The sequence below is a fragment of the Triturus cristatus genome, chromosome 8 (assembly GCF_964204655.1).
Source record: "Triturus cristatus chromosome 8, aTriCri1.1, whole genome shotgun sequence".
Taxonomy (NCBI): domain Eukaryota; kingdom Metazoa; phylum Chordata; class Amphibia; order Caudata; family Salamandridae; genus Triturus; species Triturus cristatus.
In genome coordinates, this window is record NC_140591.1 from 1626831451 (window position 1) to 1626856851 (window position 25401).

Genomic DNA, 25401 nt, shown 5'->3' on the forward strand with positions numbered 1-25401 from the left:
GTGCTCCCCCTCCACCTCCTTCGTTCTTAACACCCGGTTCAGATCCTCACTTGGAAACCGAGGCAACCTTGGTTCCACGGCGCCTGTGCTGCCCATGCCTCTTCCGCCCTGGAAGGGGAGCACTGCAACTGCTCTCCTTCCCCTCTCCAGCTCCCTGGCAGCACGAGTCCACACCGGCCTCCAACCCCCCGGAGCAACCGGGATGCCCCCTGCTGTGACCGCCGCCTCCAGCCTGTCAAACTGCTCCGAGCAAGACCAGCCCGGAGGACTCCGAGAGCCGGAAACCAAAGCCAGAAACCAAGCCGCACCGCCCCGAGGCCCGCAACAATCGATCTGGCGGACACAGCCACACACAGCGCGGCAAAGGTACGGCTTCAAATCAGTCCATCAACCCCCCTAAGCTCAAATGCGAGTCTTTCCCGGGGTAGGCATATGCTCCAAATGAATTTTTACTCCCGACTATCGGAGCCTCCCGCGACCCGCTACGCGCCGGCCGTCATGTTCTTCTCCCGATGTGATGTGTGTTTGGATGGATGACCGCCACCCTTCTCTTGTATCCCATCAAACATGGTGCAGCGAAGTTAGTCTATCACCATTAGCACGACAAGATTGCTGTGTCTAGGTGACACGAGCCTCTGTCCTGCCCAGGGCTTTAAGTGGGATGAAAAAACTGGAGGGTCTCTCAAAGGGGCGGGGCCAATGTTATTAGGGCGTGGCTTAAAAACACATAAAATTAAAAACCTGTGCATAGCATAGTGTGCCGCCCGACTTGTATTTTGCGGTTTCTGTCATTGCATCCAGATATATGATACAACAAGTAACATCATACCTACAACAAGTCAGGACTATTGGCTTTGTCAATAGTTGTTAGTTGCAATAGATAAATAAGCAGCAACTATGGCTTGTTGTATATAGTATTGAAAAGCTTCTACTTAAAGCCCTAGTGACGGCAGGGCAGTGTTGATGTTGATGCTCCTGAGTTTCAAAAAAAGAAGGGAAATCCAGAGGAAAATGACTCTTTAAAGGATTTCCCTTCCTCTACAACGCTCGCCTGGCATGACGTCATGCCGTAAGTTCTCCACTAGTGTTAAGAGAGCAGTGTGAGCAGGGCACATCGATGTGCCTGCTGTCTGTTGAGTCCAGAAAAAAACGGACTAGTGACAGCTGGCACAAAACAGAGCTCGAAAGAGACCCGTTTCGAGGCCCCCTTTAAAAAACTGCCGGTGCTCAGACCCGGTGAGACCCGGCCCACTTAAAGCCCTGGTCCTGCCGCTCCTGTGCGAGCTCAGCTCAGGATTGCAGAATCGGAGCAGGTCATGTGAAAAGTGCTGCAGAGGCACGAGAAAATGCGAGCAGCACCACCTGTGTTTAGGCAAGGCCCCCATGAGTACTGGTACTCTCCTTGTCCTAGAAGAAGTTCCGGTACTCAAGGGACGAAAATTAAAAAGTGCCGGTACTCCGTACCTGTGAGTACCGGCCCATTTAAAGCACTGAAGGAATGAAAGTAAATACCACTACCAAGTTCTTGACCCTTAGCAGAGACCAGGGTAGCAAGTAGCTCTCTTGACACACCGTGAAACCTGTCTCGGTAATCCCGGGGGTGATTTTTAACCGGGTGCTGAAGGGTCTTGCATCTCTGAATTAGTTGTAACCCAATCATCTGTGCCGCGCGGCACTGCGGGGAAACGCAGCCCGCTGGTAAATGGAAATGTTGTTGTGATCTGTAATCGCCACGTGCGGGATGTCAATAGAGCGCGCGCCGGGTAACCCGAGCCCGCCCCCCCGCCCATTAAAGATTGAGCAGGGCGCGAGGACGCGCCTGTACCAAGCACCTGCGAACAAACGCGCAGGCCCGGCATGTGTCCGTAATTAGTGTGATGAGGTGCAAAAAGGGATATCCTGGGAGAGGCGCGCCTCGCGCTGCTTCTCAGCTGACACTCGCAGTGCTAAACCTGCAGGCGGGTGAAGTAACTCACTGTGTCAATGCGCCTGCTGCGAGGCTGTGTGTGAAACCTGCGGGTCGATAGCAGGATGATCAAACACACCAGCTGCAGAGGTGCTGGTCTGTGAAACCTGAAGAGTACAGGTGTCAATCCCAGCAAGACAGCTCAGTGGATTAATGCACCTTCCGCATAGAGCTGCATCCTGCACGTACCGAGAGGGTCGCTAGAATTGTGAAAGTCCTTCTTGAATGAGGATTGTCTGCGGTGGTTTCATCTTAATTATGGATTTGCTGCTCTTGTGGCACAATTCACCATTTGCTGCCTAATTTGCAGATTTTAACAAAAACATTTCCAGTTCAAAAATATCAAAAGTTACTTTACTGGAAAAAGTTTCCAATGTCATGGGTCAGCCTGTGGCACAACCGTTGCAAAGGGTAAATGCAAAGGCTGGCTGTCTTCAAGTGTTAAACTGGCAGAGAGTAGTTTAAATGTTACCCTTCCTGCAGTCACCATTTAAAATGACCAAACAACAAAAGAATAGTGCATCCGGAAGGAACGTGCCCCGTTACTGCCAATGCAGATATGTCTTGAAAAATACTTACCACGGACTAATCCTTCCTAGGCTCGGATGCAGTCCACAGACTCACCTGACCGGAGGGCTGGGCCTGGTCTGCAGCTTCAGGTAGGCACGAGCGGGCCGGGCAGCAGCAGAGAAGAGCTGAAGAGAAGGCACTGGCATGGCAACTGGGCAAGGCTAGCCAGGCAGGGCCCTGGGCTGGTAATGATGTAAATTATGGCCGGTGACGGACGTCGGACCTCAGACGGTCCTTCTCAGCCTAGCATGGCTGACCTGGGATCGAGTTCAGATTTCGGCTCACGCGCGCTTTTAATTGCACGCGCTGCAATGCGCAAGCATGACCAGTACTATTCAATCAGTACATTGGTCACGAAGCCACTAGCCCCTGCCCCACCCTGAAAAGAGCGCAGGCGCGTCGTGGGTACAACTGCGCGCCACGCGCACACACTAACCATTCAGCGTCAGAGAGGCCCGGCTGGGCCCGCGCCCCATGGATTATTGAAGAGGCTCAGAGGCCCGGTCGGGGCCCCCGCGTAATCACTGCACAGCGGTTGCGCTGCACCATTAAATTAATAAAAGAGCGAGCCTCTAAGGCCCAGGGCGGGCCCGGCCGGGCCCGGCCGGGCCCAGCCGGGCATGCGCACTACCATTTAATTTGAAGAAGAGTGGAGCCTCTGAAGCCCGGCCGGGGCCCAGGCGTGCATGTGTGCATCATTTAATTTATTGAGGCCGGGTGTGCCGTCCGCACCATTAAAATCATGATAAAAATAAGTGAGTGAGGGGGGCCCCTGGAGCACGGGCCTGTCCCCCCTCCTCCCCCCCCACGCAACCCTGTGTTAGCCCCTGCCGTGTGCACCCTTAAATTTATTGAGGCCGGGTGTGTTTGTCCTGCGCACCATTAAAATCAATCATATCATTATAAATAAAGGGAGGGGGCCCCTGGAGCGTGGGGGACCCCCGCAACGCTGGGGCTGCGGGGGCTTGTGTTACGCCCAGTGAGGCACATTCCTCTGTCTATGTCCGCTACAGAAAGCAGCACACATAGAAAGATGAAGTAACGAGGAGGAATAAAGACATTTCTCCTCATTACGCCTCACCTGGGCAGGCATAGCATTTTTATGCATTCCCAGATTTACCAGAGATGGTAAAAATGGGAATGCGTCAAAATATATAGGTAGATGTGTGGCACCAGCCACGCTCCAACCATGGCAGAGGCAGAGTAACGCAACGCAGAGATTTGTGCTGCGTTGCGTTACTCTAAATTTATCAAGGCACGCGAGATGACCTTGTGTGGCTTGATAATCAAACGTAAGAGTTGTGTCACTCCTGTGTCCCGTTGCATGGCACAAGGGCGATGCAACTCCTACATAAATACGCCCCTTTCTTTTTGTGATGCACGTGCTTTAGTCCTGTTGTGTATCCACTTTGAGGTCACTCAATATGGGCACTCCAAGATGATCGGTGACAAGGGAGGCTCACCCCTCACAGCTGCGCAGGCCAGATTGCACTCATTTGGCGGCTCTATTGGAGCTCAGGAGAACCTCCTGGGTGCTGCTAAGTCTAATGCCTGAAACCATGTAAGCTGGCTGGAGCAGCACTGCTCCGTCTCCACTGGACATCCCACCGATGCAGGGCTTTGATGGTGCCAACCCGAGCACTGCCCGGTGCACCCTCTTGAGTCCCTGTGAGGGCGGATTAGGTGCCTGAGACCTCTGATTCTAAACCCATGGCCCCTAACTGACTCAACTGCTTCAGCAGTACCCTCCACCCCCACTCACCCCGTCCTCATGCACACACCACACTCCCATGGCCCGATTCACAGAACTAACTTAAGACAAAATCCTAAACTTACTACCATTTTGGTATTCACAGAAGGCACTTACTCATTTTGGTATTCACAGAAGGCACTTACTCATTTCGGTATTCACAGAAGTTAGGAGTCCTAACTTTAGGACTCCTAAATGCCTTCTGTGAATACCGAAAGTCTTAAAATTAGGATTTTTCTCAGTTTAGTAGTAGTAAAGTTAGGACTCCTAAGAGTAGGGAGCAGAGGGTGGTGGCATCAGAGGGTGGTGGCAAAAGGGGGTTCTGGCATCAGAGGGTTCTGGCATCAGAGGGTGATGGCAACAGGGGGTGATGGCATCAGAGGGTGGTGGCATCTGAGGGTGATGGCATCAGAGGGTGATGCATAACAGTGATGCATCATAGGGTGTTGGCATCAGAGGGTGGTGGCATCAGAGGGTGATGCATCATAGGGTTGTGGCATCAGAGGGTGGTGGCATCTGAGGGTGATGGCATCAGAGGATGGTGGCATCAGAGGGTGGTGGCATCTGAGGATGAGGGCATCAGAGGGTGATGGAATCAGAGGGTGGTGGCATCAGAGGGTGGTGGCATCTGAAGGTGATGGCATCAGAGGGTGATGCATAAGAGTGATGCATCATAGGGTGGTGGCATCAGAGGGTGGTGGCATCTGAGGATGATGGCATCAGAGGGTGGTGGCATCTGAGGATGAGGGCATCAGGGGGTGATGGCAACAGGGGGTGGTGGCATCTGAGGGTGATGGCATCAGAGGGTGATGCATAACAGTGATGCATCATAGGGTGTTGGCATCAGAGGGTGGTGGCATCTGAGGATGATGGCATCAGAGGGTGATGGCATCAGAGGGTGATGGCATCAGAGGGTGATGGCCTCAGAGGGTGATGCATCATAGGGTTGTGGCATCAGAGGGTGGTGGCATCAGAGGGTGGTGGCATCAGAGGGTGATGGCAACAGAGGGTGATGATATTATAGGGTGGTGGCATCAGAGGGTGATGGCAACAGAGGGTGATGGCAACAGAGGGTGATGGCATCAGAGGGTAGTGGCAACAGGGGGTGATGCATAAGAGTGATGCATCATAGGGTGGTGACATCAGAGGTTGGTGGCATCAGAGGGTGATGGCATCAGAGGGTGATGGCAACAGAGGGTGATGGCAACAGAGGGTGATGGCATCAGAGGGTAGTGGCAACAGAGGGTGATGGCAACAAAGGGTGATGGCATCAGAGGGTGGTGGCATCAGATGGTGGTGGCATCAGAGGGTGATGGCATCAGAGGGTGATGGCATCAGAGGGTGGTGGCATCTGAGGATGAGGGCATCAGATAGTGATGGCATCAGAGGGTGGTGGCATCAGAGGGTGATGCATAAGAGTGATGCATCATAGGGTGGTGGCATCAGAGGGTGGTGGCATCTGAGGGTGATGGCATCAGAGGGTGGTGGCATCGGAGGGTGGTGGCATCAGAGGATGGTGGCATCTGAGGATGAGGGCATCAGAGGGTGATGGCATCAGAGGGTGGTGGCATCAGAGGGTGGTGGATCGTCAGCACTCATGATACAGCTCACAGAGAACTGTTTTCAAATAACAGCAAATGCGAATGCGTAGAGAGAAGCAGCCACGGAGAGAGGACAACCTGCAGTCAATGGCACACCACAAACACTCACAGGTCTATGTTGCCAGTAGTCAGGCGCATGCTAGTTTCATTTCACGGCCACTGATTACTAACTTTCCTTCTTCTCCTCTTCTTCGTGGACGTCATGGAGGGGCCTGATTCTCTGGCTCTCCTTGTGCCTCCCCCCTCGCCCCCACCCCCCAGTCCTGCTCTCTGGACGGCAGGAGCAGGAAGTGAGGAGGCTCTAGTTATTTTCTGTTCTTCCCACCCCTTGCCCTTCGCCCTAGGACTCTGGCAGCCAATAGGAGGCTGTTGAGGGCCCAAGCGTGAGGCCAAGGGTCATGTTGGTGATTTGGCATTCATGTTCTTGTTTTCTCTTTCAATAAAAAAGTATAATCCAGATCTAAGGCTTTGCTTGATCATTAACAGCTTATGATATGATTGTAAGGACTGTGTGTAGCCTCAGACAACTACAGGCAAAACGTGCAGACATTTGGATGAATGTGACTTCTTTTTTTGTGTTTGCGTAAACAAAAAGATCTAATACAAACCAGATTGCGTACAGAAGGTTAGTAACCACAGATGTGGGTCTCTGTCCCCGCAGTTTGCCCACGTCTCTCAGGACGCCCCCCCAGATGTCCTCTACACCATGATGAAGGACGAGTGGAGCCTCCATGTACCCAACCTGCTGCTGTCTGTGACTGGGGGAGCCAAGGACTTCATCATGAGGCCGCGACTGAAGAACCTCTTCAGCAAGGGGCTCGTCAAGGCCGCGCAGACCACAGGTGAGGGCCGGGTACTATGCGCCTGTCCTGGGATGAGCATCTCAACTGCCATATGTCCTGGGGCGCTCCTGACGTCACTGCTGGTCTCAGCTGGTGCAGGGCTTTCGTATGTTGGGGTAAAGAGGGGACAAACCTAGTCACAGAGGGGCTGGCGAAAAATGGGGGCACACCATGCTGCTTCAGACGGTCCAACCGCACCAGTGGTGGAACTGACCCCTCTTCCGGGTCTCACCCACCGTGGGAGCGACTGCAAAGAAGTCCTGCAGATTATGAGGCGTTGAAGACAGCGATGTCTGCTCATCCTTGTAAGGGAGGGGTATATCCTAGGGGAAGTGATGAGGGGCCATGGGGTGGAGGCTTGGACGTCACTGTACATGGTTTGCCTTTATCTACAGTATTGGAATCTGCAAAACAGTTTTTCAGCAAGAAAGATGCCAAAATGAAATGTGATTTCCATGTGCAAAGTTTTTTTTTTTTTTTTTTTGAAAAAGTTTTTATTGAGCAATAATTCGGTTACAAGTACGGGCCTACAACCACCCGGGCCGGCCGCTAGGTACAGAAGGAAATCTACACATATCAAGGCTACAATCAGTTCCCAGGGCACTGCCCCGCAGGTGGCTCCAGATAGTTCTCGAGGAACAGGAAGCGTAAGTCCAACAATCACAAAAACAAAAAGACAAACAATAAAAAACAAAAGGCGTGTTATGAGGGAAACCAGTGCGGGTCAGGCTCCCCCCGGGAAGCTCCAGTCAGGACAATTGAGCAAACCGCTAAAGAGAGGAGTACCGGGAGGCCGGGGACGGAGGGGGGGGGGAGGGGGTCAAGGGAGATGAACGTCCATATGTAGTTGTTCCAAAAGGCGCCAGGAGCCATCAAGGGTCAGGGGGACATGGCGATATCAGTGTCTACCAGGGGGGGCGTACAGATGCCTCCGCGATACGCGTTCCATTGCCCCCAAATTCTACCCCATGCCCCCGGCTTGCCACGGGCCACATACACAGTCTTCTCCCTAAACATACACCAGTCCATATTCTCCTTCCATACTGACACGGTGGGCGGCCGTTGAGCGCCCCAAAGTTGCGCTATATCCCTCTTGGCAATCATGTTCCCTAGGGCCGCCCACCGAGTCTGAGCCGCGCTGTAGTCATTGGGCTCCCACACATTCAGGACACAGCGACGCACCTCCGGCAGCAGCACAACCCCAGTGACCTGTCCCATAACCGTGTGGACCCGGCGCCAGTAGTCCGCCACCTCGCGGCACTCCCAAAGGATATGAAGAAAGGTGGCGCTGAGCCCACACCCTCGCTTACAGAGCCCGTCGCCGGAAAATCCCATCGAGACCAAGCGCGGACCCGTCACATACACCCGGTGGAGAATCTTGAGCTGTACCAACCGGAGACGAGCCGGAATGGCAACCTCCTTGGGGGACGACAGTGCAGACTGCCAATCTTCGTCGTCCAATTCCACCCCATCCCCAGTCCAAGCCTCCCGAAGGCGCACAAAAAGGTCCGCCCGGTGATTAATTAATTTTTTATAAATTAAAGAAATAGTACTATCAGGGACATGTCCGTCAAGTATGCGGTCCTCGAGGGGCGAGGAAACAGGGATCTTGGTCCCCTCCCCGAAGACCGAGAGCAGGGCGTGTCGAACCTGGGCGTAGCGGAAGAACTCCCTGTCGGTCAGCTCGTATTCGGCCTGGAGCACCGCGAAAGTCTTTACCGCGCCCTTATGCCACAGGTCTCCCACTTTGCTGATACCAATCGTGTCCCACTGGTCAAACCCCTTCGTGGTCCACAAGCTGCCCAGGCGGTCGGAGGCAAACAAGGGAGTAGCACATGTTAATCGCTCACTCCAGCCCATGGCCGCAGTGGCAGCCCTCCAGGTCCGCACCGCAATCTTAGTAGGACCCGTAAGGGTCCGGCCAGCCAGGCGGGAATAAAGTGCCCTGTTGTAGTTCCCGCCGGGAAGCAGGAACTTGTCCATCTCATACGCCGGATTCAAGCCGGGCGCATACGTGGCGTGGTTAATGGCAGATAGCTGCGAGGCCCAATAGTACCTGCGGATGTCAGGAAGCGCGATGCCCCCGTCATACCAGGGGAGAGTGAGCTTGGCAAGAGCAATACGCGCCCGCCCGTCCCACACCAGTCTCCTCTGCAGGCTCTCCACCTCCCGAAAGTAGGCCACTGGGATAACGTCGAAGGAGTTCTGGAGTGCATAGAGGAACCTGGGAAGGGACATCATTTTAAACAGCGCGGCCCGACCCAGCGGGGACAGGGGGAGCCTGCACCACCGGGCCGTGTCCTCCCGCAGTCGCCGAAGTGGACGCAGGAGATTCTGCTCATAGCGAGCCACCGGGTCCAGCGAAACGTATATCCCCAGGTACTTAAAGCCGCTCAGAGATATTTGAATCGGGAGCCGAGGCGGCAGGAGAGGAGGACCACCAGAGATGGGATAAACGCAGGATTTAGACCAATTGATCGTGAGACCCGAATTGTTCCCAAAGGAGGTCAGAACGTCAAAGAGGACGTTGAGTGACTGCCGCGGTGAGGTGAGATACAGGAGAATGTCGTCCGCATACAGCGAGACCCGATCTTCGAAGCCCGGGCCCCACCGGATCCCTCTAAGCGAGGGCTCCCAACGGAGCCAGGCAGCGAGTGGCTCCAGGGCGAGAGCAAAAAGCAACGGGGACAACGGGCACCCCTGCCTCGTGCCCCTGCCGAGGGCAAAGGGCCGAGAGACCCGCCCATTCACCACCACTTGAGCCATGGGTCCCGTGTAAAGGAGCCTCACCCAGCCAATAAATCCCTCTCCAAAGCCGAATTTATCCAAGACGGCCCAGAGGAATGGCCACTCAATAGTGTCAAAGGCCATCGTGGCATCCAAAGAAACCAGCACGGCCGGTTCGGAGAGGAACTCCGCCCTGGCAAGGGCACCGTGAAGACGCCGCAAGTTAAGAGCGGTGTTGCGGTGCGGGATAAAGCCGCATTGGTCCGGATGAATAAGGTCGCACACGACACTCAACAATCGATTGGCCAGGACTTTCGCCAGGATTTTAGGCTCCGCATTGAGCAGTGAAATAGGCCGGTAAGAAGTACAGCGGTCTCGCGGCTTGCCCTCCTTGGGGATAACGACTATAGTGGCCAAGCGCTGGTCGGCCGGAAGGGAACCCGCCGCAAGAGAGTCGCGGAACATGCGGCTGAGGAAGGGCGCAAGCTTATCAGGACGCAATTTGTATAGTTCAATGGGCAGACCGTTAGGACCCATAGCCTTGCCCGAGCGAAGGGAACGGATCGCGGTCGCTATTTCATCCGACGACAAGGGGGCGTCCAGCCGCTCCCGGTCCTCAACGGACAGGCCGGGCAGAGCAATATCTCTCAGTAGGAGGCGAGAGTCATCCTCATCCCTGTCAGTCACCGGGGAGTACACCGCCCGGAGGTGGTCAGCGAAACATTCCACAATCTCATCCGGCTCAGTCACACACACACCATCCGCAGCACGCAACTCGGGGACCACACGATTCACTCTCTCCTTTTTGTCCAGCCACGCAATCAACTTTCCCGCCTTGTCCCCCGCATCATACAATCGGCCCTGCTGCTCCCTATACATAGTTTTGGCCGCGTCAGTGACCAGGGACCTATATTCGAACTGTTTCAGGCTGAGGGCATGTAGCCCGTCCGGAGTAACATTCGCCTCCAAGGCCGACTCCAACCCCGAGATGTCAGTCTCCAGCTTCACCACCGCCTCGCTCCTAACCTTCTTGGCCACCACTATCTGGGCGAGGGCGTGTCCGCGTATCACAGTTTTAAAGGCTTCCCAAAGAGACAACGCAGACGACACCGACCCCTCGTTTTCACTGAAGTATTGGTCCATGGCCTTAACCAGGCTGTCACGAGTCGCAGGGTCCCGCAGGTACCAGGGGTTAATAGGAGCTATCCGCCCTGCGGACCGCGACCCGGTGTCAAAGAGAAGCCACAGCGGAGAATGGTCGGAGATACCACGCGCCAGGTGTCTGACCTCTCGAATCCGACCAGTCTGCGCCGCGGGCATAAGGAAGTAGTCTAACCTGGAGAGACTCCCATGCGCCCCCGAATGAAAGGTGAACTGACACTGGGTCGGATGCATTAGTCTCCAACTATCCACCAAGCCGAAGGTCTCCAACATCCCACCCAGCCATGACTGGGCAGCGGGGAGGGTCCTTGGTGGGTGACGATCCAGTTCACCCGAAACCACAGAATTAAAGTCCCCGCCCATGAGCAGGAGGCCGTCCGGAAGGTCAAGCAGCATTCGACCCAAGTCAGTAAAGGTGGAGTTCTGGAGGCCCGGGGGGACGTAGACTGAAACCAGGGTAAGGGGCTGCCCCTCCCACCTCCCAATCAAACACACATAGCGCCCTCTGTCATCCGAGACTATCCTCGTGATCTCCACCGGAAGGGAGGTTCGCAGGAGAATGCCCACCCCCCTGGAGCCAGTTGTGAAACCAGAATGGGCTACGAGGCGGTATCCCCCCCTGTTCATCGCATGGCAGACATTGCCGACCAAGTGCGTCTCCTGGAGAAACACCACATCAGGAGTCACACGACGCAAATATTGCAGTACAACACCCCGCTTAATACGGTCCCCCAACCCATTGACGTTCCATGACATAAGCCTCAACCCGTCTCCCCCCATCCCCTCCAATAGATCAAGAGGCCCCCAGCCCGCAGCACGGTTCCCAAATATGGACAAAAATCAATACCTCGCCCTGTAAACAAAAAACACACAACAAAACAACCCCTCTTCCCCCCCAACCCCACCCCAAGTCCAACTCCCCCCACCCTGCACCCCTGCGGGCCAATGACCCCCCCCAACTTGCAGTGTGCCTGTCGCCCCCCTAACCCCATTCTACAAAAAGACCCCGGAGGAGGAAAGGGACCCGAACCCGCCCGCACCCCTCACGGGTCCTGGTAAGACACAGTATGCAAAAGAAGTAAGACCCAACTGTACAGTGCAAAACCGCAAAAGCAAGGACCAAATGTCAGTCTAAGGGGACCCGTCACCTGCGGTGCCCCCAGAGGGCCCGGGCCGGCCACCCCCGTCCGGCAGCGAGTCCAGCCAGTCACTTGCGGCCACAGGAGAGTCAAAAAAGGCTGTCCGCTCTCCATGCTCCACTCGGAGTTTCGCCGGGTAGATCATCGAATACTTCAGGCCTAGCTCGCGGAGACGGCGCTTCACCCCTTGGAATCCCATCCGCTGTTTCTGGACCAGTTGCGTGAAGTCCGGATAAAAATTGATGGTCGAGTTCTCGTAGCGGACCGGGCCACAGGTCCGTGAAGCCTGCAGAATAGCGTCGCGGTCCCTGTAGTGGAACAGTTTAGCCACGATAGGCCTCGGGGGGGCCCCCGGACGCGGCCGGCCGCCCGGAACTCGATGGGCCCGCTCCACGGCGAAGAATTTGCTTAGGCCAACCGGGGACAGCTGTTGCAGGATAAGTTCCTCGACCACGAGGTCCACCGGGCGGCCGTCGGAGGACTCCGGTACACCAATGATGCGGATGTTGTTGCGTCGGGCCCGTCCCTCGAAGTCCTCAAGCCGCCGGGCCATATGGTCGTTGACCACTCTAATGTCCCCAAGCGCGGCCCGCAGATCCGACACCTCCGCACCCAGGGTGGAGGTCCGTGTATCAAGGGCCTGGACCTTCTCGTTGGTTTTGGAGAGGTCTGCCCGAATCAGGGTGACATCGATCGCGACAGTGTCGATCTTACGGGCCAGGGCCTCATATTGCGTCGCGATGGTTTCCCTGATGCCCTCGATGGCGCCCATAATGTCCTGCAGGGAAAGTTCCGCAGAGACGGTCGTGCCTCCCCCTGCAGCATCCGGGGAGAGGCCAGCAGCGCCAGGGGACCCCCTGCCCTGGGTGTAGCGGTCCATGTTGTTGCTCTGGACCGCTCCCCCGCGCAGAGAAGCCTTGGTCTTGCGCCCCTCCGGACCCCCTTTGCCCGCCATGCGAGCGCAGTCTCTCAATGGGACCTCCGATCAAGAGGTGTGCGGGCGCCAGCAAAAGGACCACAAACTGTCGATGTAGGGGTCGGAGGCGTTAAGCCCACCAGTAGCAGATGGAAGCAAGCCTCGGGCAGAGGCCCAGGAGGCACCTCGCCACCTTGAGCACGCACGCCAGCCGATCTCCTGAAGGCCAAAACCGAAACCGAAAGTGCTGAATCGGCAACTGGCACCGCGCTGAGGCCGCTGTTGTTCAATTGCAGCCCGGCCCCACGGGTCACCTTCACCCCGGCCACCTCCGTCGGGTGGGTCCCAAAAGTTCCGACGACGACAACTCAGGATTCCCAGGTCCGATTAGAGTTTTAAAAAGAGATATATGATCAGCTGGTCTTCATCTCCCAGATTCCATAAACCAAATCAGGATAGTCTCAGGATATATTCCGAGGAGCAGAAAGGGTCCGGGGAGCCCTGTGCTCACGCGACCATCTTGGATGCGCGCTAGGCTCCTCCCCTCCATGTGCAAAGTTGATGGCATGTCTCTTTTCATGTAAATATCTTTAAGTTATCCACAATATGAAAGATAATCAGTGAAGCTGGCTTTATGCAGCCTTACCAGGTACCACACACCTGGTGTTAGAATAACACATTATTGTACATTTTCCTGCATCACTGCAAGACGCAAATTAGTCACACATATTAACTCAGTCACTGAAGTGATGCCAGCGCGGCACACTGGATCTCAGGTTCACTCCCTACAATAACGGAGTCACTTACGTTGATGCCATGGCTGTCAAGGGGTCGTGTTATCTCTGACACCTTCAGCCAGCCTTGATATGACTTTCAGCCACTAGCACTCTACATATTGGGACATTAAACTCAAACAATTGCTACTGTGTATGTACATGCATTTATGCAAAGTTATTATGTTTTGTGTACACGCACGCATGCACACACACCACACCCCACACACAAACATATTCACTGTAAAAACCAACTGTTAAAGTTACGTTATTGTCAGGTGAAATGTCCAGTAACAACACAACGTTTCAAACTCAACCACAGAAATTCATCAGTTAATGTTATAGTTACCTTAAGTAACTGTAACTTACGCTCTCACCCTGCAGTTTTCACATCAATAATATATTTGCACAAATGTTGCAGTGATATTACCAATGATGTCATAGAAGATGTTGTGTCTGATGTAATATGTGGGGTGATTAGCAGTGCATGGTGAGGGCACAGGCTATAATTACCCTAGGGCAGGAGGTATAGTTACTTGAGATAACTATAACTGCTGAATTTCTGCGTTTTTTACTTTAAAACGTTACGTTGTTACTGAAAGTTTCACCTAGCTATAACGTTAACTACATTGGTCAATGTATACGGTCGGAATGTTGATCCCGCTGCACTTTTTGGATCCCTTTCCACTAAATGAACAGTTCCGGAGTCCATTCATTTTTTGAGGGGTGGGGCCTGATATTTACAAGGTACGGTTCAATCAGCGGCAAAACTATAATTGCACAAAATACAGGAGCACGTCTTAATGGACATATAAAGAGCTCAGTTTCTAGACAGGAGAGAGTATATGTTTCATTCTAATGGGCAGGATGCTTTTTCCAGATTGGATTTTTGGAAAATCTCCATCATGATAAGTAATTGGGTCTCCGGGGTTGCACACTTGGCTCGTACACTCTCAGACCACGCCCTGGTCTGTATTACATTAACTACCCCAGACATTAGTGCTCATTCTAGACCACTGCTCTTCCTAGCAGGGGCACTTTTAGATTGAGTGTTCAGGAAAGACGTTCTTGAATCTGTTACTCAATATTTCAGACTTAATGCCGCATCAAGGCCAGATATCAGGTGTTGTGGGAAGCCTTAAAGGCATACATTAGGGGTATATGCATCATAAAACAGGCAGGTACACTAAAATCAATTAGACACACCCTAACTAATCTTGAGATTGCTCTTAAACAACAAGAAGTGCAATATCTGGAGAACCCTAATACATCAACACAAGTACATATTCTGGAGCTTACACCTGAATATACTGATACAGCAGAAAGGCGGATAGGATACCTAAGAAAATATGTTACTGTGTGTAAATATGGAGAGGCCAGTAGACCCGGTAGACCTTTATCTGGAATTGTCTGAGGGGCAACTACATTGTTGGGGACTTTGGAAATAAACACTAGCCAGGGAGTAAAAGGATACCACACTATTGATATCCTTCTGGAACTCTTGTACCTTTATACAGAGCTGTACAAATCACGTACAATAGGCACGGATGGCCAGGTCAATGACTATTAACACAATATGCCATTGCCTTAATTGGATAATTCGCACAGAGAATATCTAGCACAATCGTTTTTTGGAGGGGATATTCAGCAAGCAATCAGTTAGCGCGTAAGAAGTAAGCTCCTGCCCACTGACAGTTTTACAGCTGAGTTTGATTACGCTAAATTGTATTCCCTGCTTTCTCTGCTAAAGTTAAGACTGATGGTCTTTTATTTGCCTGCTAAAAGTGGTGGAGGGGAGTAAAACAATTCAAGATTATACTTTCAATTTAGTCATACTCTAAAGGACCACAGACTCCGAACTTCAGTTTTGTGGATTTATTATAAGGCCAAAAATAATTGAATATAAACACACCTCAATATCAGTGAATATAGGTACATAAAAATCAATACAGAGCCGAGTCTACGAATATAATTCATTCGGCACAAAAGGCATAAAGTGATGAGCTCCAAAATCAAAATACATCAAAGAATAGAAGCTGAGTCCAATTCTCTTTTCATTTGAGAAGAAAACAAACAAAATGTATCTTTCCCTACTCTGCTCTAAATGAGGGTCCTACCAATCTCTCTTATATCATATCCCAAAGGTGTCCGCACGTGTTGACTTCCTAAGAAGTACTCACGTCAACTGGGTCTGATAGCTTAAAGCTATGGAGCTCGCTCTAAGATGCTCCTTCTCCTCCGAAAATTAGAAGAAGTCTCTAGAATCTGTCCCTGCACATCATACAAAAAGACAATGTTCAACCTACAATACGTCACATGGTGTACTTTTTCAATTGCAACTTTTTCAGTAGCTTTCCACAGGAGCTTTCATTAATTTTTCTTCGTCTCCCCGTGGCCTTGGGTTTCAGATAGGCCAGGCACGAAAGGAATCCTCCCTTCTCGCCTTCCAGACTTCTTCAAAGAAATTCCAGGTATCTCCTTAAATCTAAGAATAACGAAGTCGATTCCTGCACCTGCAGTAGGATGAGAACATATTGTCTTCGAGCACAAAAAGGATTCATTTAATTAATTCTTGAGCAACCAAGGAGAAACGAAACTCAAAACAACTTACAGTTTGGGCCTACAATTCAGGCAACTTAAACTAAACACAGTTTACATTGCACAAGTATAATTTCATCCTGCACATTACACATACAGGAACTGTAAATGTCACTAATACATGTAAAATCCTGCTTGAATGTGCACACTACATTTCAGTGCTACTATAACGTGAATAAATGCATCTAAATAATCATGAAACACTGCAAAAGCCAAAAATACATGTGAGTGCGTTTAAACCATGAGTATAGTGCACCCATACAATTTAGAGTGCTGTAAGAGCTCTATCAGTTCCCTCCTCTTATGACTAGTGTCATAACCCCAGCATTCTATCCTCTCACAGTTTTCTCCTTGTAGAAAAGACCGACGTACACAAAAGTTGTAGCTTGCTGTCCCTGTCTAAATCTTTCTAACCCTTTAAGGTGCAGATAATGACTGTCCTGCAGTTGGTCTAACTGCTGCTCATGCTTTTTCAAGGAATTCTCATTATGTCGTGCCTTTTGCCACTTGTAACCCTTGATGGCTCCCAATAGTACAATTATACAAATGACAGCTATTATGATAGCTTTCAAGATGTATCCCATTATCCCTTGTCCCAGACTTCCAAACCAATTTGTAATCTTGCCAAATCCCTTACAAATGTGTTCCCAAAGTCCATCGGCAGCTAGATCCTGTAAATGTTGAAGTATCTCTGAAATGTTACTAATGTACTTCCTTATATCCCGACTATTGTCAGGAATATACGTGCAGCACTGTTGAACTTTCAATAATTTACAGACTTTTCCGGCTATAGCTAATAACACATCTAAAGCAAGATGATTCTGAAGAACCATAGCCCTTATCAAAACCATCTCCACATCAACAAGTAATAGAATTTGGGCCGTATTTATAGAGAGCTTATCCACCAACGTTGCCAACTTACTTATTTTCACATCATTCAAAATCACACCCAAGCTAGGTATCATAGCTTCAAATACATCCCCAACAATTTCTCCCGCACTTATACCACGTTTTCCTCTGTGAGATCCAAAGGCCATAAATCATCCACAATGAAGATTTTGGGAAATACCACAGCCAAATAACACGTACCATACCAATTTTCAGGCAATTTCACTTTCACTTAAAAGTGCACTTTTAAAATAGGTGTTTTTGGACACCTATTTTAAAAGTGCACTAGACCATAATAAGTCTGATGTGTGCACAATTACAAGAATTTTTTTAAACTTATCCCGAATCCAGTACCAATAAAGAAATCTACTGGCTTTACGAGATTTTTAAACAACACCTTTTCACCACAATCACCTCACCTTTTTTATTCACGATCACTACTGTGACCACCAGTGGTAAAAGCCTCCGGGTGGAGGAAGCATTGGATTAACCCAATGATTATGCGATCACGTTAACGACAAATCTAGCGGAGAATCAAGATATACCGCTAATCTCGATCCATTTACCAAACGTGAATGAGGGTTTCTTAAATAGTACAACGTACTAACCATGCAATACCCTGGTTCTCCCAGGACCAGTGATCCACTCTCTCATTGATTTTTTGATATCACAATCACTCTCACCCACAAATATCTTGTCATAATATGTTGACGGGTGTCTAATGCACAGTTTCCCTTTTTGCTGAAAGTCTAAAGCTATTGGACTAGAACTCCCCTTTGCCTTATGATCTAATTCTTCCTGTGTCCATGGAATAACTTTATGCTTCGGATCTGGTCTAAATAAGGTCTGCCTATGCCGATCTTCTATCTGATCCACAAACTTCTTTTCGATGTCAGATAACATGCAGGTCAAATTGTGTCTATGGGCATAAAATGTATCTAAGGTAATAGTAGGCACAAAATACGTAGATGTCCTCTCTACCTCCTTATAGTAATCATATTTATTCAGGTACTTAAGAACTGGAACTTCTGAGAGTACCACATCATAATTTGAGAAGTAATACTAACAAGCATTTGCAATGCAATAGGTCTCGCATTTACGAGAGTTTGAGCTATTGACATTGCAAATGACAATGCCTTTTATTTTTGTTTTCGTTTTAAAAACATAAATAAAAGGCATTGTCATTTACAATGCCAATAGCTTACTCACGTACATGCGAGACCTATTTGCATTGCAAATGCTTGTTTAAAAGGCAAGTAAGGCACCATTTTGTGGATGTGCGTCTGCGAGAGTGCTGCCTGCAGATCCCCTTTCTGGTCTGGTCCCGTCATGATACTTGGTGCATTCCTGCTGTCACCGTTTACCAGCCAGGGTACGGCCAGGTTTGTAAACAGACAAGGTCAATCCAACAGGCAGTTACTATGCTTTACATTTATTATTTTCTGTTCTATATAGCGAGAACTCGGTCCAAGGGCTTCTGAGCGCTTTACATGAGCACCAAACTACTCACACGAGGTCAAATGCATATGTGTAGGCTCGGGGAGAATACGCGGTTTGCCCAGAATCACACAATGTGGAGCCGACGCAGGGTCTTGAACCGGTTTACTCCGTTCCAAACTTGAGCGCTTTGCATGAGCACTAGTTACGTTTCACACAGACACATTCGTTTTTGGTAGGCACGGGGAGATTCGGTGATTTGCCCAGAATGACAGGATGTTGAGCGTGTCTGCCGAGACCCAAACCCAATTCCCCAGGTTTGAGGTCGACCCGCTCTAGCTGTTAGGCCACATCCTCTCCCCCTCGCAAGCTGTTATGTTTAGCAAAGTTATTGGGAGGTGTTTGCGGGTGTTAAGAGTCCAAACTTTGGATGGTAGAGCGGGCCTCTAAAAATTGATATCTGTGCCTAAGACTGCAGTTTTAACTAGTCACTTCCAACTCAAACCCTGAGAGTTCCATACTTTATTTGCCGCTGTTGCTAGCAGTTGTCAAGATCACACAATGTATGTTTAAATTGCCGATTTCAAACCCTAGCCTGGTAATGTGTACCAGCACAATAACACAACAAGCTGAAGTATGTTTTCAGAGGTGCTGGAGGGTGCTTGCCGCAGAAGTGCTATGACCCGTGCACTCGTAAAATGGGCACAAAGAGGAAGGCAAGAGAATCAAGGGGCTGTCACCGCGCTGTTTCGCGATAAATTAGGAAAGAATCTCGGTGTTTAACATCTCATAGGCCTGTGGCTTTGACCCGCGCGTTTCCTTCTATCTTCGGCACTGAAATTCAGACGTTAGCAGCACTCGTGGAAAAAGCACAGCGCCTAGACTCCAGACCGGGGTCTTTCGACCAGTTCAGAGACGCACAAATGGAATTATTTCCCGCACCAAGTGCTGCTCTCTGCACCTCGCCAGCTGTGAAAAAATTAGAACGGGGTTTCGTTCCAGTGAAATCATTTACACACACATGCACACTTAATGCTAACACATCAACTAAACACGTTACCACTACACACACACACAATTGCATTTACCTCACACTCCCAAAGACGTAAATACGTACAATATATATACAAACACATCACACACACATGCGCATATATATGAAATGCTATGCTTAGCGCTGCTTTAAGAAAGGCGCCCATCCAGGCACTGCATGCAGAGCCAGGCGTGGCGGGTATTTGTAGGAATCTAGTTTCAGGTAGGTTCAGTCGCACTTATTGCCACGATGGCCGTTTGATACCTGTGCAAACAGGCTGTGTCTGGGCAGAGGCTGGTGGGAGGGAAGGGGTTGGGGCAGCTGGTCGGGAGGGGGATGAAAAGATGGGGGTGGAGGACAGGTGAGTAGAGATATTTGAAATAGTACGCAGTAAGTCAAGGGGAGATGAGAAAGAGCACGGTGTGTAGGGGCATATAGATGCAAGGGGGAGTACAGAAAAAGTCAAACACATGGCAGTGAGGTGGGTGACAGACTTTGGAAAGCCGAGGATGTTCTCTTGTGCAGCGCTACGAAGACACTAGCGGGGTTTAAACGAGGGCAGGAGAGGGGCTGCAGGTCTGAGCCAGACTGCTTGGGTTCTTCCAGACCCATTTTATAAGACTTTGGTAAATCTCTTCAGACTTCCATGCCCTTAACCAAGCACTCATTCGTCAGCATCATGCCTGTATATGGTCATTGAACTACGAGGTGACATGCTTTTTATAATGTGCAATTGGGAACCCATTCTCCTATTATAATAGCATTATATTAACCGCTTGTGTATCTAGCTACACAAACTGCATTTCCGGCCATGCTTAAATAATGGGTAGTACACAACTCAGCATGTTACCAGTTTAGCACCAGCGGAAGTAACACAAGCACCTGAATCCCCTGCGTTAGCATCAAAAACATGAAGCGCAGGAGCTCAGATGGAAATACAACTCGAGAGAGTGTGATTTGAGGGCTGGGAACCGGTCCAAGCTTTCCCGGATTCTGTGCCTCGGACTTGCACACTGGAGAGATGACTTGGCGAATGCTGGAAGGGCTCGAGAGGGGGCAGTAGGTCAAACACTCTGAGCCCCCTCCACCGCCACGGTCTAAACCAGTAGTTCCCCCATGTTCATCGGCAACCCGGAGGACAAGGAGCTGCTGCTTCCGGGTGCCTGGACACATCCGGAATGAAAAAGGGAGGGGTGAAAGCAGAGCAGCTACACGCAAGCCAGGATTTAAAGGTGCAGGCACTTCTCAGAAGTGCTCAATGTCAATATTAATTAAAAGAACATTGCGTGTGCCACAACAGACTGGCATTCGCGGCAACTGAATAATGGTTTTCCGGACTGGGAGGATGTGAAATCACGGCAGAAGAGAGGCCACAGAGGAGTTGGAATAAACAGAGCGGGTGTGAAAGCACGGCGGGAGAGACGCCAGGGACCTAGGGAGGGGGTGGAACAAACGGAGTTGGAGGTGTATGTGCGAGCGCAGACAGTGCAACACGAGCAGTCTGCACATGCACGATAAAACATCAAAGCGGCCGAGCGGCCGCGAAAGTGAAAGACAACGAGTGCTTTCAGGCTGCCAAATGGTGCGCGCGCCCGGCACACATGCACAGTAGTTGGCGGCCTGAAAGCACTCGTTTGCACTTCCAAAAGTGCTTACTATAAGTCTCGCCAGAGCAGCGCTAAAGCGCTGTCTCAGGCGAGACCTAAAAATGTGCCTTACTATAAAACATGCTCAACAACACACTACATGTAATGCCATACGTCAAAGGTAAATTATGCTATTGAATGCCTTCTTCTACTGATGCTGGCAATTGCATACACACATAACAATCTTTCACTTCCATTGTATCAACCTACTCATACAACAAACGAGCAAACGCATTCAGCGTGAAATCACATTTTGACAAATCTACGTGTAACACCCGACTAGTTTCCTTGATCATATCTCTATCTTTTGCGGATGCACCCTCGTCTCAATCTGAGGCAGGTGGGGCAAGAGTCGCCTGTTCCCCATTCCCTTCAGCATTTTGAGACCCAACCAAAGATGTAACTATCACCACAGTTATGACAATAAGTACCACAGCAATAAGGGTACCAATTATGCATTTTTGCTTGCGTCCTGAATTTTCAGATTCCATTTTTAAACCACTGTTTGGTCTTGAGGCGCAAACAAAATCAACAAAGTGCCTTTTCTTCTCCTCTTTGCCTTATCCTGTTATTTACAATGTCTTTTTATTTTCCTTGTCCAGTTGATTGTTGCACTATTCAGTCCAATAGTACTAACCTATTGTAGAGATGTTGTGAGCCCTAGCCCTCAGTTCTTCTTCTACTGAAAGTCCCTAATTTAGATCTTCTTCCACTTGGTCCTAGGTTATCTTCTTTCTAAAGCCCTAATGAATTCTTCTTTCACAGTTCAAACTTCATCATTAATGATATTAGATCCAAGTATGGTAAGAACAAGCTGCAGAATCTCTACACATATTTCTCCCAGTTCCTATGCAGTGGGCTATCGACCAAAGGTAGGGAAAGCAACCTGATTAAGGATCAAAAACCGCCAGTCACTCAGCCTTGGTGGATTATGGTTCCGAAAGCCTCAACTCCAGGGACCAGCAACTGGATATCAATCGACAGGGTGTCCACTCCGTAACTCACTGTTCCAGTCCCCAACCTCCCAGAACTCCTCGGTCTCTGCATCTGCAGCCAGGCACATCCACTCAGGGGATGCGTACTTTTGAGATGGTACCCTCGCTCATCTGGATCTTCTTAGACCATCCGGTCTCTCTTCGGTTTCACTTTGATCTGATTCAGGCGTTTCAGGAATCGAAGCGAGATTTTTCTCAGATGCAAGCCTTATGTTTAGCTCCTTTCTTTCTGGTCACTTTTCTGCTTCAGCACCTGTTCTCCTCTCTTCCTCTCGATCTGATCCTTCTGCACCAGGCCGTTCACTCTGATCTGGTTCAAAGTTCACTTTTGCAATCTCGTCTATCTCAGGTTCCTGAACTCAACTCTGGAACAGCTTGATCTCTTCTTACTTGCTCAGTTGACTGTGCAGCATCATCACGAATGCTTATGACCTGACCTGTTCCTTCAATTTCTGTTACATTCTCAGTCGCAATTCTCAGAACAAGGGGAGTCGTTTCCACCACAGGCTCTGGAACTCGACGAGTATGCGAAGCGTGAATCCAGTTTGGCAATCCTCCACACTTTAAAGCTGTACTTGTGACCAAAATCACCTGGTATGGTCAGCGAGCATCAAGGCAGCTCTTCCTCACGTGCTTTTGGACAAGCACCCAGTCACCAGGGTTAAGATCATGCAGCAGGTCTCTCGAGGTGGATGCAGTCGCAGCTTCAACCTGTTGGGACACAGAATTAACCACATCAGCCAAGCCCCTACAATAATCCAATACCAAATCATCTGTGAGGCTTATCAGCGCTGTAGCTAGCACCGTAGGCAATCGCATAGCTCTTCCCATCAATATCTCATGGGGTGAGTGCCCCATCCTCCTATCAAGAGTACTACGCAGACTCCTCAATACCAATGGCAGCGAATCTGGCAATTTCAATGAAGTTGATGAACAAACTTTTGACACCCTCATCGTGATTGTGCCATTTATCTGCTCTACAAGACCAGATGCCTCAGGCCTGTAACTACAGTGCAATCTCTGATCAATGTTCAAAGCTGTACACAACAATTTCATGATGTCATTATGGAAATGTGTTCCTCTATCTGCCTCCACCGAGGTCAGAAATCCGAAACACGGTATCAGTTCCCTTAAGAGCAGTTTTGCCACTGTGAGACTGTCACATAGTCTAGTTGGATATGCCTCAACCCAATGTGAAAAGATACACACCACCACTAAAACATATCTTAGCCTGTTGCACCTCGGCATCTCAATAAAGTCCAATTGTATCCTATTGAAAGGACCTCCTGATCTTCCAATGTGACTCATCGCAACTACAGTTCTCTTTCCAACATTCATTTGTTGACACATAACACACCTGTGGCACACTGCTTCAGCACTCACACGAAATCGTGGGTTAAACCAAGTTTGCCTAAACACTCGCACCATGGCATCTCTCCCAAGATGAACTGCTCCGTGGATCTGCCTTGCCATTGGGCTCAATAAACAGTTAGGTAGTACTGCTCTGTCATCTGTCGATACCCAAATGCCATCCTGTCTCCTTTCACAGCCTGCTCTTACTCATCATGCAGCTTCCTCCTCTGAGACCTCCTCCTGCAGCCGCTTCACTTCATCCCAGGTATCGGCTACAGCTAACATCATGCTGAGCTCGGTCTCGTCTGTGCTCTCTCCTATATATTCTCCATTGAAAACACAAAGATATATAGCACAAAAAGAAGCTACTTCATCAGCGTAGTTATTACCTTTTGTAACAAAGTCTTCTCCCCTCCCATGGGCTGCAAATTTTACAACTGCAATCTCCTTAGGTTTCTACAAAGCTTCCAACAGTTGGCACATGTAGGAGAGTAGGGTCTGCTATCCTATGGTCACCCCAAATTTTTGCTTTTTGCTTCACTGGTTTTTGACATATTGAGGCTGTGGGCCTGCCAATCAGACCCCCAGCCTGCTGTTCTCTCTACTAAATTTACACTATGCACCCTAGGTGCATAACCAATTGGAAGTGGATCACCCTGTGAGCCCCTGTACCAGTGTACACTAGGTACCCAGGGCATTGGTGTTTCTAAGGCCTACCAGGGGCTGAAGCATGTATTATGCCACCCCTGGACTGGCCTAACAAATTTGACACAACTGGCTGATCACTCAGCTGGGGTAAGTTGGTGTAACCACCTCTTACTTAGGTGTAGTATACCTATACCTAACCTTAAATGGGACACATGTTAACCTATAAGTCACTCCTATGGCAGGCCTTAACAATCCTGAAGGCAGAGTGCTTGGTTCCATGTGAGATGGTGCTCTGGCATGAGCTGAGCCTGTCTGCAGTGGTTGGAACCACTTCCTTCTACTGTTTCCAGATATCGTCATACCATATACTCTTAAGTGCATTATGAACCTCGCGGTTAAATGTTAACTTTGGTTTGGCTTTATCAAAACATGTCGAGTAAGGTGTCATACGAATTGGAATACTAACCCCTCGCCAATTCTGGCGACGGGGTTAGCATTCCACCCTTCTAGAGGGACACGACATGTACAGTACCTGAAACCCGGGTAAAATCAGACATAGCCTCAGCTCCACAAAATGGATGCTGCCACCACAGACACAAGTCTGCCCTCCTGCTGCTGGGAGTCCTTCCAGCTTGGGAGGTGTGGACAAAGGGTTTCCTGCCAGGGGAGGTGCGTGCACCACCCCAGACAGGATTTTGTGTATTGGTCAGGTAGGGCTTGAAAGAAACCAGACATGCCTGAGGCTCACAAGGAGCCTCGGTGCATATGCCAGTTCAATCCGGTCCTGGGGCACACCAGTCCCGGTCCTGGGGCGAGCTGGACAAAGGATTGGGGGTGTAACAACCCCCCTTCCTGGTCCCACCCTTAGGGAGGGAACTAGCAGGTAGTCCGGCCCCTAGAATCCGCTTAAAGGTAGGAGCTGTGTCCTAAGACTTCAGACATCCTGGAATCAACTTAACTACAAGAAGAAGATGGGAACTTCGACGCTCTGCCGCACAGAGGACTGAAGGAAATCTCCCCTGTGGTCAGGGAGTGACCACCTTGCTAACGCAAGCACCATCCAGCGAATCAACATCTGCTTTGCCGCCGCCTCCCACCGGAGCCCGAGCCCAGAGACTGACAAGACCTGGACCTCCAGACCTCTCACCGCCCGATCCACAGTCCCTGAAAAGAAGGAACCCGTGGAGGTACCGAGACACGTGGAGCCAGCCATCTTGAAAAGACCACGACAAGCTGCAAGCGCGACAACCGAGGCTCCCTCCAAGTTGTGCTTTGGGTCCTGAGAAGCCCAACACCCGAGCAGCATCTGCACCAAAGGTGAGCCCTCCAGCATCTCCACGATCTGCGTGGGGCCCTTC

General features: G+C 50.3%; 1 protein-coding gene across 1 annotated transcript in view; it reads left to right on the forward strand.

Annotated features, from left to right (window-relative positions):
* LOC146808456 (transient receptor potential cation channel subfamily M member 2-like) overlaps window positions 1–25401 on the forward strand; it is a 694250-nt gene that overhangs the window by 93388 nt on the left and 575461 nt on the right. The window contains exon 3 of the mRNA XM_085623563.1: window positions 6549–6729. Within this exon, the coding sequence (XP_085479689.1) occupies window positions 6549–6729 (181 nt within the window). The remainder of the gene's footprint in view (window positions 1–6548; window positions 6730–25401) is intronic.